This window comes from Silene latifolia, chromosome X (assembly GCF_048544455.1).
Source record: "Silene latifolia isolate original U9 population chromosome X, ASM4854445v1, whole genome shotgun sequence".
In the NCBI taxonomy this organism is placed as follows: Eukaryota; Viridiplantae; Streptophyta; class Magnoliopsida; order Caryophyllales; family Caryophyllaceae; genus Silene; species Silene latifolia.
The window spans coordinates 86,963,251-86,980,171 of NC_133537.1; the positions used below are offsets into that span (position 1 = coordinate 86,963,251).

General features: G+C 42.3%; 2 protein-coding genes across 2 annotated transcripts; both read right to left on the reverse strand.

Annotated features, from left to right (window-relative positions):
- Window positions 1-8,469: 8,469 nt before the first annotated feature.
- LOC141617790 (uncharacterized) lies at window positions 8,470-13,054 on the reverse strand. The gene is made up of 4 exons (XM_074434936.1): window positions 9,374-13,054; window positions 9,015-9,290; window positions 8,690-8,934; window positions 8,470-8,620 (listed from the first exon to the last, which is right to left on the reverse strand). Exons 1-4 carry the CDS (start codon window positions 9,570-9,572, stop codon window positions 8,489-8,491), a joined length of 852 nt encoding a protein of 283 aa, XP_074291037.1. The 5' UTR covers window positions 9,573-13,054; the 3' UTR covers window positions 8,470-8,488.
- Window positions 13,055-13,279: 225 nt separating this feature from the next.
- On the reverse strand, window positions 13,280-16,647 carry LOC141623445 (transcription factor PRE6-like). The gene is made up of 2 exons (XM_074439551.1): window positions 16,099-16,647; window positions 13,280-13,996 (listed from the first exon to the last, which is right to left on the reverse strand). The coding sequence occupies exons 1-2, from the start codon at window positions 16,225-16,227 to the stop codon at window positions 13,847-13,849; spliced, it is 279 nt and encodes a 92-aa protein (XP_074295652.1). The 5' UTR covers window positions 16,228-16,647; the 3' UTR covers window positions 13,280-13,846.
- Window positions 16,648-16,921: the final 274 nt, after the last annotated feature.

Here is a 16,921-nt window from a genome sequence, read left to right on the forward strand (position 1 = left end):
AGTACACCCACGCCTGTAAAACAGAATAATCAGCAACGATCTTTCGTGATTTGATAAAGAAAGGAATTTACTTTGGTCTAAAGGTTCATACCTCCAACAAGTAGTCCGGTCCGACACGGCACTGGAGAAGTCCCCTTCTCCATCAACTCCGGACGAACCATGGCCCTCATGAAGCGGATGAGGACCGCAAACCCAGCAGATGACCGGTCCCAACGCCCTAGGGAACTCGGGTCGAAAGAAAAGGAAGAAGCTTCGTCGTGACCTCTCGCCCTTGTCTCCGAGGTAAATCGAAGACAGGAACCACCAAAGCCACAGACGAGCCCCTCGCTCGGCTGTACAGGAGGAGGAGGGAGGCTGTCTCCCTCCCGTGATCGTCACCGGCGCCGGGTCTTCCCCACGAAGTAGTCTCGCACGTAAGAACGGGTACCAAACCCAAGATCGCTTTATGTGACCTTCGGCGACAAGTCCAGCCGATCAACCTCCTCGCCTCAGCCGAGTCCGCCCTCATGGCAGTCTCCGGCCACACCATCTCCTCGATCCCGCACGGCAGACCAGAAATCATGTCGTAATCCTCCAAAGTGACTCCCACCTCACCAAAAGGCATGTGAAACGTGGAAGTCGTATCCCAGAATCGATCCAAGAAAGCGCGGACCAGGCTAAGGTTAGCCCGCAACTTCATCTTCACGATATCCCTCCGGACACGAACCGGAGGACCGAACGCTCCACGCTCGATCATGGCCTCTCTCCTCCGCCGGCCGCTCGTAGTGCTCCATCGCCGTCGTGTAACCCGAGAACGACCTGATGTTCCCGACCTCCTATTATGATTTGAAACAAAAGCTATCTTTAGTTTTGAATGAAATTTGAAAGAAAATTTGGACAAAGAATGAAAAGAGGATGGGTATTGAGTTAGTGAATTCCTATTTACCAAGCTCTTCGTCTGTCTGTAGGACGGGTGACCCTCTGCAGCCCACACGAGGTGCCTACTCTCCCAAGTCTCGGCCCACGCAGAGCTCCTCTCGGTGACGACCTCCTCGTCCGACGTTGGCCCGTCTCGGGGCCTCCTCCTCCTCGACGGCCTCCTCCTCGTGAGCCTCGTCCCCAGCGGCCATCACCGCGGCGGTGAAGGCTCCGCTCCAAAGCCCCTTCGACAGTGGCGGCGTCGATCTCCATGGGAGCTCTCCCAGAAGTAGAAGCCTCATCATCTGCAACGTTAAAGCAAAATTCAGGCCGCGTCACACGACGACAAGCCTTTGTTAAAGAGTTTTCGAGCCTTCAAAGCCCTGAAATCGCTCTTTCCTTGCCATCTTTGGCCAGGTTCCCATCAACCCGATCACTCATGTGATAAATTGGGTCAAGTCAAGTCCAGTTCGAAGCCTAGTTCCAGGTTCGAGTCAAAAATTCGGCAGCATTTCGCTATAACGACGATTATGCCCTAGAAAAGTGTCCTGAAAAAGTTGTCACAAACCAAAGTTCCGAGATGGTAGGAAGTTTACCCATCATTCAAGGATGCCAAATACCAAATTTCATCGCAAAGGGGCAACCCTAAGGCTATTTTCGAAGCAATTTACGGGTTAGCTGCAAAACCGTCTCAAACTCTCACTCAGAGACTCAACACTTGATGAAAATTCGAAACAAATACATGGTTATGTTCCTAACATCACCTACTATCCATTTCTAACATCAATTTGGCAAGGCAAATCCATTTGGGGGAAAAGCCCCAAATTTTCGATCAAAAGGGTCGAAAACCCTAAAGTTCGCGGCTCAAAATTCAACAAAAATAGATGATTAATGCAAGATTGGGATACATACCTCGATTAGTCATGTTTAAAGCAAGCTTTTGAATCAAACCTCGACGGAAATGGTGAAGATTTGAGAGAGAAATTGCAAGAATTGTGTTTCGAAATAATGAACACAATCCCTCTGATTTTCGCGTTTTTACGCAGGATAGCCAACTTGGGGAAACGACGCAGCAGGCGCTGCGCCTCTTACAAGAGACGCAGCTCTTGCTGCGCCTCTTCCTTTTGTTCCCTCCATACGGATTTTCAAAAATTCGTTATAAGTTCGTTATTTGTGGGCCCATCTTTGGTGCGCCTCTTCCCCGATGCTATTTTACTCTCTTGGTCCGTTCGACGATTTTCTTTCGTTCCGGCTCGCATTTGTCCCCAGCGCAGCAGTATTTTGCAGTATTGCTCACTCAAGATTTCTTCCATGACGATCAAGATGTTCCTAGTCATCAAAATATTTGTCCCCCAGTAGCGTGATATTTTGCAAGATATTGCTCACTCAAGATTTCTTCCATGGCGATCAAGATGTTCCTAATCGTCAATATATTCCCTAACAAGAGTTCGCTTGAGACCGACGCAAGCAGATTCAACCTCAAGTTTTGCCAGAGTTCGCTTGAGACCGGCGCAAGCGGATTCCCCAGCAGTTTCTACCGACATCCTGCTACCCCCACTATATTTTGTGTTTCCCCGCGGAGTTCGACAGGGTGTCGTTCTCCAGAAGTTCCTATACCCAAACCTTAGCTATCCTTAAGTTGAACTTACTTTTGGCCTCACTCCCGTCGATGCTTTCCTTTAGGGTCCCACGCCCTAGACAATCCTTATATATCCTTTAGGTCTTACCCTTAGCTCCCATGCTCAAACTTTAGCTCCTACGCAACTCCGGAAGCATCTCGAGAAAGAAGTCTCAGGTATGGTCTCTTCTTATGGCTGGCGAGCCTCCTTACGTAGTCTAATGGACTTTAAACGACCCTCCCCGATAGTCGACAGACTCTAAAATGTTCCCGACGACAGGTCCTTGGCTCAGACCCTTTGAGCCGCCTTGCGTCGCCATAGTCGTCGAGTTGTAATCTTGATTGACTGATGGCTATACTTTGACTTTCGCCTTGTCCAAGCCTCAGTCAAAGTGGGGGCTCTGTAGATACCTCGTTTCTGCACCTCCCGCAAACCACCCGGTGATGATTGGGCCGCATGTTTGATACGCGGAACGATTTGTGACAGTTCGTAAGATTATCGTCAAGTGATCGCTCAAATATTAATGTCGACCTCTTAGTTGTCATCTACGTCCCGATACGGTCGTTTTGGTAGTAATTAGAGTACATTCGGAGTCCGGGTCCAAAACCGTCTCCATTTCCTGATAACTGTTAAATCCCGAGTCGAATGTTGGAATGTTAGGATATTTCTATTCCATATTTCATAAATTTTATCTTTTGGCAAATAATATCCCGTAATATTCATATAAGATATTAGGATATTCGAATTATTTCCGTCCTACCATAACTAAAACGCGGAAATCTTTCTTCAGCAGGAGGAAACCTCCTGGGAACAGATGCTGCAGGCGCTGCGCCTCTTCCAAGAGACGCAGTGGCTGCTGCGCCTCTTCCCAGGCCCTTTTCTGCATGTTTCACGTATCTTTTTCATATCTTTCCGAGATTCACTTCAAAAGAGTCTCCGAAACCCTAATTCCTTCACGTGATTAGTATAAATAGGAGCCTTCGCTCCTCATATTTCTCACGCGAGTGTTCGCCCTTCTCTTCTCCCTTTGCATTCTAGACTTTGTTCTTACTTATTGGCGCCTACGTGCTTGAACTTTCGACCACGTAAGCTCGGATCTTTCCGGGTACCAGCCTCTCCGTTGCATGACCGACCAATTTGACCAACTACACTCAATCAATTTAATTAATCAATCATTTTCCTCTTACGAGGGCACTCTCTTTGCATTCGCGTCGAGCATTCACTAATCGATATCTTAGTCCTTCTCGTTTCGTCAACATGTAAGTCTGAGGGTGTATAATTTCTTTATTTATTTATTGTATTTTACTTTTCGTATCATCAATTGTAAGATTTATGTCGAAAATACCGTTAAAATCGATTTCTAAAACCCTTTGTTAAAACCTGTTTTTGCGGATTTCCAGTAGATAACAGTTGAGAAAGGACGCAGCAACTGCTGCGCCTCTTCAAAGGAGCGCAGTTCCTGCTGCGCCTCTTCGTGAGGCTGCCGCAGTTCCTGCTTCCTTTCTTCTTCGTTTGTCCTCTGTAATTCGTATTCAAATCTTTCTTTTGCTTGCTTCGTCTGTTAATTCTTCATCGTAGTATCATAATAATTCCATATATGTTATAATCACCGTCATTCACATGTTTTAATTGTCATAAATCTGACTTAAATCCCTTATAGTCCAATATTTGCGGGTTTTCGTCATTGAATTCAATTCCGGGTTGTAGAGATTCAATTTATTCATATTGGGTTTCTGGAATTCGTCCTTGATATAGTTTAATCTGTCTTTTGTCGTATTCATCGCATGTTCGTCATTAATCCGTTGTATCTAATGTTAGTTAATTGACTTCAATAGAGGACTCATTAATATTTATCACTTCTATCATTGTTTCATAATCCGTTTGCGTCTCGTTCATGTTTACTGTTTTTATGACCTATTCATGTGTTAAATAACTTGTTAATCACTTTCATCCGAGTAAATATCATCAATTAATCATTAAAATCACCAATCGACATTAACGGCTTGCAATTACGGCTTCACAGCCAGAACTGAGCCAAGGAACAGACGCAGCGTCTGCTGCGCCTATTCCAAAAGACGCAGCTCTGCTGCGCCTGTTCCTGGCTGAGTTCTGTCCCTGAACTCCGTTTCTGCCTCAACCTAGTTTAATTAGTTTACGTATTAATCTACTATTAATCGTATTATCACTTCTGTTCTGTTCGTAATTTATTCCTTTATTCGTTTTCTCAAATTATCCGTTTTAAAGGTATTTTCGACATAAATCGCCTATCCCATTGTAATTATTGTAATTTTCATTATTGTATTTCTTTTATTGCTTGTATGTTTCCACATATGAAATGAGCATTAAATCCTACTTCGACCCAATTGTATGCTAATTAACTGTCAACCGACTTAGTCTAATTCTCACATGTTAGGATTAATCCATGGATGTTGCATTGCATGCATATAGCCGACGATATATCAAGTACGAATAACTTCCCTAATCATTAGTAGAGGCCGCTATCGAGGCGGGCGGGATTAGGTGTTCGATCAAAAGAGCTTCCTAATACGTACCCTCACCCCTTACTCCAGATATCTGTGAACACCTGTGTTCATTGGCATCCACGAGAGTCATTCTAGACATAGAATGCTAAGGGTAACGATTGCTTAGTGTTCATGTCACTACTTTGTGTTTTGACATGACACGAGGTATTCGAACGGTTCCAATTTCCCATAAAAATTGGTGGCGACTCCATACAAAAATGCAAACGCTTGTTTCGTTTCTCACCAAGCGCCCCGTGGCGCCCCCGTCCACATCCGGCCGACTTCGTGTCGACTTACGCTGACCCTCCAGACCCAGGCAGAGCAGGACATTCTGAGTCTGGAAGAAGATAAAGGAGAACAAGTATGGGAGCTACATGTGGACGGAGCCTCAAATGCCAAGGGAGCGGGAGTAGGATCGGTCCTCAAGTCACCCTGGGAGATCTCATAGTCCAGCCATGACGATGTGAATTCAAGGCCACAAACAACGAAGCAGAATATGAGGCATTGATCCTGGGTCTGAAGTTGGCTCTGGATCTGAAAATCAGACACCTTCAGGTTTGCAGTGATTCTAAACTTATAGTTAACCATGTTAATGATTGCTTTGAGGCCAGGGATCCCAGGATGATGACATATCTAGACGTAGCAAAGGAGCTGAAAGTCAGATTTGTCACGTTCAACATCAAGCAAATCCCCAGGGACCAGAATGCAGAAGCAGACGCACTAGCCACCCTGGGGGCAACCTTCAAAGCAAGAACCATCTCCACAATACCAATTGTCCACGTCTTTGGAGCCAAGAACACTAAAATCTCAGAAGCGAAGTGGTGTGCAAAGACAAAGAATGAAGAAAATACTCCAGACTGGAGGAAACCATACATAGACTGGCTGGAGAATGATATCCTGCCAGCAGATAAAAAGGAGGTAAGGAGCTTCAGAATGAGAGCATCCAGATTCATACTAGTCGATGATGTTTTATTCAGGAAATCCCTCGCTGGACCCTACCTCAGATGCCTGGATCGGGAAGAGTCTCAGGCTGTATTGCATGCTCTCCACAGTGGAGAATGTGGAAACCATGCAAGGGGCAGGAGCCTGTCCAACAAGGCACTGAGGCAGGGATACTTCTAGCCCACAATGCGCAAAGATGCCATGGAATTCGCAAAAAGATGTGACGCTTGTCAGAGGCACACACACGTTAGCCACCAGCCAGCAGAGCCTCAGCACCAGGTTATCTCACCATGGCCCTTCATGAAGTGGGGAATGGACATCGTGGGACCACTACCCAGAGCACCAGGAAACAAAGTCTGTATGCTCGCCATGACGGACTACTTCTCCAAATGGATAGAAGCAGAATCATTCTCCCAGGTTACAGAAACCCAGGTGATATCTTTCATTAAACGCAATATCATATGCAAGTTTGGCATTCCATCTGAGATTATATGTGATAATGGGTCCCAATTCATTGGAAATAAGACAGAAGCTTTTTGTGCTAGGTGGAATATCTCGTTGCAGAAATCTACTCCTAGGAACCCCCAGTCCAACAGACAAGCTGAATCCAGCAATAAGATTATCGTCGAAAACTTGAAAAAGAAGTTGGAGGAGATTGGGGGCAAATGGGCAGAAGAGCTACCTCTGGTTCTCTGGGCTGACAGAATCACACCCAAGGTTGCGACAGGACAAACTCCCTTCAGCCTGGTGTTCGGAGCAGAAGCAGTCATCCCATCCGAAGTTAGGGTCCCGACCCACAGATATGGATGCATAACAGAAGATCGGAATCAGGTGGAAATGGCAAGCAGTCTGGACACGATAGGAACTCAGAACCAGCGCTCAGATCAGGATGGCTTCCTATCGATAGACTGTGGCTAGAAGCTATAACAAGAACGTAAAAGTAAGAACCCTGCAGGTAGGAGATCTGGTCTTGAGGAAAGTCTTCAAGAATACCAAGAACCAGCAAGCAGGAAAATTCGCCTACAACTGGGAGGGGCCATACCAAGTAGAAAGCACAGTTGGAAATGGAGCCTACCGACTCATGACTATAGAAGGACAAATGGTTCCCAGATCCTGGAATATCACCCACTTGAAAAAATATTTCACTTAAGTCACCAGCATGGTCAAGAATCGGGTACTCGGCCTACCGGATACAAACTCGGCCGGGTTCTAGATATTGCCCTAAATATTTTACGGCTCTAAATATTTTTTCTGTCTCTAAGTATTTTTATGTCTCCGAATATTTTTCTGGCTCTAAATATTTTCCTATCTCTAAATATTTTTCTGTCCCTAAATATTTTTTCTGGATCTGAATATTTTCTAACTCTGAATATTTTTCTGGTTCTAAATGTTATTTCTGAATTCAACATTTCTGGTTCTGCAACAACCTTATTTGTATTTTAATTCTAGTAAATTTTAAAGTTACAAAACCACTGTAAATGTCTTAAGTATAGAATCCCTTTTTATTTCTTTCAAATGGCCAAGTGAATAAAATGCAAACTAATCTGGCAGAGCCTGTATTCATTATAGAAGGCGTGTGTCCGTGGCTAAGCACGTACAACCGGGACAACCAGCCTCCCGCGATGCATTAGCACCCACGCAAGTCTGGCTCCTCTGAACGAGTGGGCATACTAAACCCCTTAGCCAGCAATCAAACAGCGATGGCCAAACAAACAAAGTGCATGCACAAATCAAAGCACCAGAAACGGTACGACACAAAGACATATCCAACAGAAAAAACTTAAGTTCAAAAGCAAAATACGTCTGGCACAAGAACTAGACCAAAGTACATTAAAATATTCAAAATAAAACTGAAATGTTACGCCCCGCAGGGCCAGAAACTAGCTAAACATGGTAAGAGTCTTTCAGACGCAGAAAAAGCTAATATATGTCAATATGCTCCACAGCCTCAGAAGCAGCTGCCTGAGTGTCAGGAGTAGGAGAATTCACCTCTTCCTCAGAGACTGGATCATCAGCGGACGGACCAAGTTCCACTAAGCCGCCCTAGCGAGATCCAGTTCGAGGCCATCAGGGAAATCAGCAGCAAGCTTCTCCTCTTCAGCTCCTAAGTTCCAAGCCGAGTGCTCCCCCTTCTGGAACGCCTTTATACACTTAATCTTCGTCTCCAGAGCAGCGTAGGAAAGAGCATTCACCAAAGTCTCCCCGAGCTCAGCATTCTTCTCTTTCAACTCCTGCACTTCAGAAGCCTTCTCTTCCTGAATCTGGGAAACACGAGCCTCCGCATCAGAAGCACGTTTCTCAGCCTCTGAAGCACGTTTCTCAGCCTCTGAAGCACGTTTCTCAGCTTCTGAGGCACATTTCTCAGCATCAGCAGCGGACTTTCCAGCCTCTCCGCAAAGACGTTCTTTAGCATCGTCCAAAGCATTTTCTCAAAGACTGAAATCGCCTTTCAGAAGAGAAAGGTCACTCAGAACTCTCGCTTCGAGCGGCCTCCTCCAGAAGCAGACTCTAGGACTTGTCCAATTCAGATTGGATTTTGAATTTGCTCTCCTCAACTACCTTTGTCTGCTTCAGGAGCACCACCTTCTCAGCTTCCAGAAGAGGAACTTTCCTCCTCAGAAACAAGGACATCTGAAAAGACTGCCAAACCAGAACGAAGTGTCAAAAAAAAAAAAGGGAGATTATTTTGAGGCAGTCAACATGTATTACCTCAAAAGAATGCTCAGCTGCACGGTCCACCAGATCATGCAAAGCCCTTATCCCCAGTGCAGACTTGGGGGCAGGAAACAGCAACTGATCCATCAGGCCCAGGTTACGCGCAGATTTGGCCTTCCCAAAATCATCTGGAAATGTAAAGGCAACGACTCCTGCAGCACGAGAAGATTTGGAAGTAGGAATAGCCCCAGAGGCAGGAGTAGCTCCAGAAGCAGAAGTAGCTCCAGACGCAGGAATTGCTCCGAAGCGTAAGTAGCTCGGGGACGCAGAATAGCTCTAGAAGCGGTGGATCGAGGCACTGCAGACTCGATGAGTGAACCGGGGCTAAGCGAGCGGGCAGGATCGGGAACAGGAGGATTCGCAGAAGCAGGGGGCCCATGCCCAGGTAGTGGAGGCCTCACAGCTAGAGGAGTGGCTTCAATAGGAGTCTGCTCCTTAGCCCGGCCCACAGCAGCAGATCTTCTCTTAGGACGAGGTCCAGAACCAGGGGCAGGGGTGGATTTTCTCTTCTCAGCAGGCTTGGAGGCAACTTCGACCCGCTTCTTTTCTCTCTGGGCCAAGACGTCGTCCAGCGAAATTTTGGATTTTGCAGAGCCTGAAAGCAAAAAAGATCAAGTCAGAACCAGAAATATCAAGTATCCAGAAACAGAACATAGTCAAAAGAGAAGAACAACGCACTAGTCGACATCGATTCACAGTTTTCTTTTTCCTCGGCTGCTGTCTCCTTCATCGCAGAAGCAGAATCCTGAACCAGATTGGGGAAGGTCCTATGCTCAGGGGGTGGACCGAACAGCTTGGAAAGAGACGCGACCTCGTAAGGGAATGAAGGCAGGTGGAACAGATCTGCACAAAGAACCAAGTAAGGAAATATGAGCATCAAAGAAAAATACACATAAGTAAGGGCATGCAAGTACCGTCAGTTGACCGCCAGGCGCTGACAATATAATCAGTGGGAGCAGGAAGAGTGTCTATTTTCACGAAAATGAAGCGGGAAAACCACTTGCTATCATCCGGCTTCACGGGGAAGATAATGCGGTTCTTTTCCCCGTCTCGAACCCGGATGGTCACTTGACCCCGACTAAGGGACCTGACCGAAAAAAAGTGTGCAAGGTCCGGGAGACCGATTTCATAACCAAAGCGGCTATTCATAGCATTAATCGCGAGCAAAGTTCGCCAAGTATATGGAGATACTTGGCAAATAGCCAAGTGATTCAGGTTCAGAAACTCCTGAATCAGAGGAGGAAAAGGAAACCTCAGGCCCAGACAGAAAGCATACTCGTATAGACATATCCACCCCTCCCTCACAGAGTCGGCTTTTTGGCCAGGGATCGGAATATGAAACACCACGTCATCGGAAAGCCAAACGTTTCATTGATATGAGCAACATATTCTGGAGTGAAGTCGGAATCACAGGAATACTTGGCGGAAAGGACACCGCCGGAAAGGAAGAGATCATGCGGCATCACCGGATCCGAGGCCGAGGTCGATGAAGCAGATTTTTGTGACATTCTAGGAAAAGAAAGAAACAAAAAGGAAAGCAAAAGGGGGCGAAGTACCTAAAGAGGGCAGCCGGCGGAAAGGGAGTTTATGAGAGAAGAAGATGAAAGAAAATAATGATGAGGTAAGAGAAGGGGAGGAAACCGAGGGGATATAAAGGAGAGAGAGGAAGAGTTAGTGAGAGAGTGGGAAAGTTATTGCGGCAGTTGAATAAAGTAGGGAAGTTATCAAGGCTAAGGTAACTGATAAAGCTCCGTCAGTTCTCCGCATCGCAACAGAAATTCTCGCCTAAAAATATTTGAGACGGAAATTTGGGGGCAATTTTTATGGATGAAAATTACTCTTTTATCACCTGCGACGTGGCTTTTTCTCATTGGCAGAAGAAAGTGGCAAAATATTGGCGACGTGGCGCGCGGCTATAGGACGATAAAAGAAAGAAGGAATTGATGAAGTGGCAAGGTGTGGACCATGGGATCAAGAAGGAAACAAACACACTTTGGCCCATAAAAAAGCACACGTGCAAAAGACGTTACCAGCTAGGTCAATCAACAACTCCCTATTCTTTAGGAGTTGACCTGGTATTCAGGAACAGAAGCAGAAAAACCCTAGTTCTGATTCCAGCAACTATATAAGGGCGAGAAGAGCAACACTCAAGGCATTCGAAATTCAACTCGTCAGTCCACAAAAATATCGTTTATACTTGGCAACAATCCATTAGCAAAAATAATCTTGTATTTCCTTACTTGTGCGTTTTCCCTCGTTTATAGTGCAAAGTTGGTGGAATTCCGACTCCCTCCGCGGTTGTTCCCACACCGGGTTTTCCGCGTCACCAAAAATCCTCCGTGTCATTCTTTTCGTTCGTCTTTATTCCGTTATTTCTGTCGTTGCATTTAAACTACAAGTGGCATTAAGAATAATCACTTTCACTCACTAATTAAATTAATAACTCGGTAAATTTTTACCAAAACACCTTGAATAACCATCAGTTTACTAGTCATATTTCCACGTAATTCTTCCCCATACATACAAATTCGAGTCGAATGCCTATTTTTCAATACAATTATCAAAAGATAAGTGTTTATTAACTTTGTAATTAACGAACGATTGGTCTCAAATATGTATACCAGTATAAGTATTTAGTGTGTTAGTTTTTATTCCAACTTTTAACACCACAGTTTCGTGTTATTCAGAAACCTCTCTCTAAAACACCTCCCCTCCCTCTCTAAAACCAAAACAACAAAAACCCTAATTTTTTTGATTGAGCCGCCGCCACCCCCAACCACACACATCCTCCGGTGCTCCCTCTTTTCTATCGCCGGAAATGGGTTCCTCCTTGAACCTTTTTCGGCGATACGCCTCCGCTGGGTTCCGATCTGAGCTTGCTTTCACTCCTTCTTATGGTGTGATTTGTGCGTCCGTCTTGTTCGTCCGGTAGACCGGCTTTTGTTGTGGTTGCGCTGAGGTCGTTCCGTTCCTCCGTTTTCCTGTCCTGTCATCGAAGGACATGCTGGCCAATCAAGGTTGTTCGCCCCTTTCACTGTCCTTGTGTGTTCCGGTTTTTTCTATGGGTCGGTTTTGGTCTGTCACGATTGGTGTGGACTTGTCATTGTCTGGTCGTGGTCTGGTCGTCGTTTTGGTGTTCTCTTGGTTTCTGGTGGTGGTCTTGGGACGTTCTTGGTGTTTCCCCCTTCCCCTCGCCCCTTTCCCCATTGTTCGTCCCTTATCCTGTTTCGGGTTGTCGGGTTTTTTTGTTGTTGGCTGGATTGGTTTTGTAGCATGTAGCCGATGGTCCTGGGGGTTTCGTTGTGGAATTTGGAGTCTCAGCTTCTTTTTCGGGGTTCGTGTTTTGTTGGGTCTGCTGGACTGTTCATTGATGACCTGTGGGGTTCGTTTTTTTTGGAGTAAAGCTGTGGGTGTCAATCGGTGGAGGCTTGCTTGGTAGGGTGGAGTCCGGTCCTTTGGTTGTGTTGTTGGTTGGGTCGGTTGCGGTGGTGTCGCCTTTGACTAATGTGTTTTTTCGTCTTAGTGTGTTTTTTGCTTCTTCAAATAATAAGCTCTTGTTGGTCTGGGGTGTCTTGTCCCCTTACCATCGGGTTAATTAGGATAAATGGTATTTTGCATCGAGTCTGTGTTGAGCCCAACTCACTTCGGTCCTCTGAGTTGGTTTTGGTTAGGGGGATGTTCAAGTGGTTTCTCCCTTTGTTATCTACCTTTTTACTTGAATTTCTTGGCTACGAGATTCTAGTCAACGAGGGGTGTGGTCCAAAGTGTAGGAGTTTGCTCTCCTTTGGAGATAGATTTTTGTGGTCTGTTTTCCGCCTTTTCTTTCTACGTCCCTGGGGCGTAAGTGCACTTTGTTCTCTTTCGTTGGGTCAAGGGGCTCGTTGGTTTCCAGATGATGTGTATCACAGCCGATGAGATGAATCTCCGAGACGCTATTTTAGGTCTTGTTGCAGGTGTTTCTCTGAAGTTGTATCGTTTAAGACGGGTAAAAATGAGTTTGTGGAGGCTCGTTGGTTTTATGAGGAAGATTTTCAAAGCCGGGGAAATGAATCTCCGAGACCCTTTTTTGGGTCTTGTTGCAGGTATTTTTCCGAAACTCCATCGATCAAGACAAACAAGCATGGGTGTTTTCCTTTGGCCAGCGCTGCTCATCCTTTTGAGAATGTGGTAGATATTGTTTTTGAAGAGCGTGTTCAGACTTACGTCATATGCCATCAACACGATGTTAACCGATGCAACTCTTACCATGTTTTAGTTTATGTTCGTACTAGTTCTCTAGTGTTTTATGTTGTAGTTTATAGGTACGGTTTAGTGAACCGTACTACTAGAATGTAAAACTCTTTCTTTACCGCTGTCAAAAAAAAAAAAAAAAAAAAAAAAAAAACCTTTAACACCACAGTGCTTATTGGCTAATAGCCAACGCAAAATGATACTCCCATTATTCAGGTAATTTGTTTACTTTTATAAAAGGTTTATTATGGATCATACAATAACACTATTATTCACAAATAATTCCTTCTTCTCTTCTTATTTTTGTGCCAATTAAAGCAAAGGTAAATAAATAACCAGACGGTGTGAGTACAATTAGGGAAAATAATTCATATTGAGTAATAATAATTATTTGCCGCTAGTTTGGCCACATTGTATGGAAATAATTGCAATATATTCATACAGTGTACACACATCTAGGGCACTCTAGTTTAACTATAATTAAGTACATAATTACTCATATTTAAGTGTAACTAGTACTCATAGTTAAAAACTAGCAAATACAAGTTCTCTCATCCTCTTGGTCTGGCTAGAGACCAAACCCTAGAAAGGAGGAAGAGTAGCATTTTTTTTTTTAAAAAAAGGAAAATAATAATAATGTTAAACATAATATGAAGCAAACTATGGAGCTAATAATATGAAAATTTAGTTAATATATGTTTAAAATAATATTTCCTCTGTCCCGGTCATTTGTTGTCCTTTTCCATTTTGGGATGTGTCAGTCATTTGTTGTCCTTTTCAATTTTAAGAATGAATTTGATGAGTAATTTGATCATTCACACTCAATTTATTTCACTTGTCATTTAGTAATTGACTCTCTCCCTTTTTCTTGGTCGTTGTGCCAAAACCAAAGGACAGGAAATGACCGGAACGAATGGAGTATTACATAAGTAAACTTCTAATGATGGCTGCTTGAGCACTGTCACTGTCAGTTGAAGCCAAGAGCTCCGATAACCTGTCGCTTAAATCATCCACTTCCCTATGCAAGTTCCTTATATAATTGCATGTCTCCTGCAGTAACCTATTTGCTGACTGCATTGTGCAAATAATGACAAAAATTATATCATCAGCTTACTAACATTGTACGAAACGTCTCATGCAAAACTTCCTTTTTATATATATATATATATATATATATATATATATATATATATATATAGAGGTAGGATCCGATAAGTCCACCTAAATATTTGAATCCATGAGTCTATAAAATAATATCACGTACTATACTAATAGGAATATTTATACTAGTTGGGACTCAACCATCACCTTAAGGTTTTGGTTGAGATGGTTTATCTATCATGGTATCAGAGCCAGTGTGACCGAAGGTCACAGGTTCAAATCCTGACAACCTCAAAACTCCTCAAAACTCGAAGTGGAAACCCAAGACGCAGTGCAGGGGGTGCCGTCTTGTAGCAGACAACTAACCACTCTTCAAGCCCAACGGGCATTTGAGTGAGGGAGCGTAATAGGAATATTTATAATAGGTGGGCCTCAACTATCATCTTAAGGTTTTGATTGAGATGGTTCATCTATCATATAAAAACAATATCACGAATTTTTCATTTTTCGATTTTTTTTTTTTGTAAGCTGTGATATTGTATTGTTTAGTATAACATATGATATTGTTTAGCATAACGTGTGATATTGTTTAGCATAACGTGTGATATTGTATTACAAAACAATATCACGATTTTTTTTTTTTCAATTTTTTTTTTCAATTTTTTTTAGTGTAAGCGGTCATATTATTTAGTATAACGTGTGATATTGTAAGCTGTGATATTGTTTAATATAACGTGTGATATTCTATTACAAAACAATATCATGATTTTTTTTTTGTATTATAACGTGTGATATTGTATCATAGACTCACGGACTCAAAAAGATAGGGTGAACTCATATGATCCTAATTATATATATATATATATATATATATATATATATATATATATATATATATATATATATATATATATATATATATATATATATATATATATATATATACGGCCCGTCTCATTATAGACAGTCATTATTATCTGTCCTATATATTTATAGGCGGAGAGTGGCGACCCTCTCACAAAATTAAAATGGAAGAAGCAAGTGGGGGTATCCATTTCCCACCCACTTACAGATCACTCCACTTTCATTTATAAGAGACACTATTATCCGTCTATAACTATCCAATCTATAATAAAATTTTATGATATATATATATATATATATATATATATATATATATATATATATATATATATATATATATATTTTCTTTTCGCTGTTAAAATTACAAATCATGATCCATGATCCAATGAATGTGTGTACGTTTCTCTCTTAATTTAATTGATAAAGTTATTCAAATACGTACTTATGATGACCGATATTTAAAACGCTCATCATCATTTTATGATTTTCTTCTAAGACTTAAAAGTGCATGACCGAATGTACGATAGTATGATACAATGCAATTAGGTGACAGCAATTTAATATGGTCGTTATTATATAGAAGGAACAAGAATACCAAGGCTCGATCGATAAGGAAAAAGGAAGACAATCAGTCCCACACCACAAGCATATTGTTTTGTAGTTGGAACGACAAGATTATAAGTGAGATAAATGTATAGCCCCTTTTAATATGGGCACAATATGTCAAGAACATGCATATTACATACTTCCTCTTAACTCGTGACTTATCTACCCTACGAAATTGAAGGCCACACAGAGTACATGAATTTACTTCTCAAGCCATACCTATTGTTTCTAACTTACCCACAAAGTACAACATATCTACGACTAAATAATAAAGAGAACACATGCATTTGTAAGAGTAAATAAATAAAATGAGATAAATAATAATTAATTATGTTACCAACAAAATCATGATACATGTTTATATATATAGGTCATAATCCTAATAACAATGCAGTATTCTGATGCCGGTGTTGGCTTCTTTAATTAGCCGCTAAGTTTAGTACGATAATACCTACTACGAGGGTCTGAAACTCATTTATTAGTACCAACAGTTAAAGTTAATATTTACTCCGTAAGTCCGTAATATTTTGTGGGATTTCTCAAATGTAGAAAAATTGATGTACGTGTATTAGTGTATAATAATGCAAATAATGAATATATACCTTGTCAGAGTTTCTCCTGCCACGCATCTCAGGGATAAGTTGTTGCAATTTGTGAACAAGTTCAGCAATTTGATCTTCACTTATAGCTGAGGAACCAGATTGCCTCGACCGTGATCTTCGGCTAGACATTATGATTATATTAACTAAATAAGAATTAAATAATTATGGGAAGAGGAATATAATTTAATATAATGTGAGTTGAGTTGAACAGGAAGAGAAAGAATACAAGTAATAAAACAAAAGATTTGTCAGAGAATATGTAAGAGTTAAGAGGTGAAGATGGGCAAGATATGATGAGAGTAACTCAAGTTTGAGGGAGTATTTAAGGAGGAGGAGAAAATAAACATTTATAAAGGATTAGAAAAATATATATGATGTAATAAAGGTTAATAAAAAAAGATTAATAATAATAAAAAAGAGACAAGTTATGGACAAAGGGGTAAGGAAAGCATGAAGAAGAGAGAATTAAGAAAACAGTGAAGATTGTTGGAAGAGAAGAAGACAAAGTGCATGGGAGAAGGGCATGGCTTTTAATACAAACATGTGACTCGTCTTACTTAGAGAGAAGTGTATACTCCATCCATCCAATGCGTTTTATTTCTTTCTTGCAAAAGAAAAAAAGTAAATATAATTTATTCACTAAGACCGAGAAAATAGTAACAAGGTTAATTAGGAATTCTGGAATTAAAAGGCATCATGTTAGAGGTAGGGAAGTGTCCTTCTTTATGTGTCCCCAAATTGGGGTTTGTAGTCAAGTGGGTTTAGCCCAGTTTGCTTATTTATCAGTGTGCCTTCGGGCCTCTTTTGTATCACTTCTAGCATG

What these genes read in the sequence shown, in the direction of transcription:
- LOC141623445 (XM_074439551.1), bottom strand. Translation starts at nt 16,227, where the DNA reads ATGTCTAGCCGAAGATCACGGTCGAGGCAATCTGGTTCCTCAGCTATA. An exon ending in GCAGGAGAAACTCTGACAAG is followed by an intron (nt 13,997 to 16,098) that starts GTATATATTCAT and finishes TGCACAATGCAG; the next exon opens with TCAGCAAATAGGTTACTGCA.
- LOC141617790 (XM_074434936.1), bottom strand. Translation starts at nt 9,572, where the DNA reads ATGCTCATATTTCCTTACTTGGTTCTTTGTGCAGATCTGTTCCACCTG. An exon ending in CTGTGAATCGATGTCGACTA is followed by an intron (nt 9,291 to 9,373) that starts GTGCGTTGTTCT and finishes TTTTGCTTTCAG; the next exon opens with GCTCTGCAAAATCCAAAATT. An exon ending in TGCCCGCTCGCTTAGCCCCG is followed by an intron (nt 8,935 to 9,014) that starts GTTCACTCATCG and finishes TACGCTTCGGAG; the next exon opens with CAATTCCTGCGTCTGGAGCT.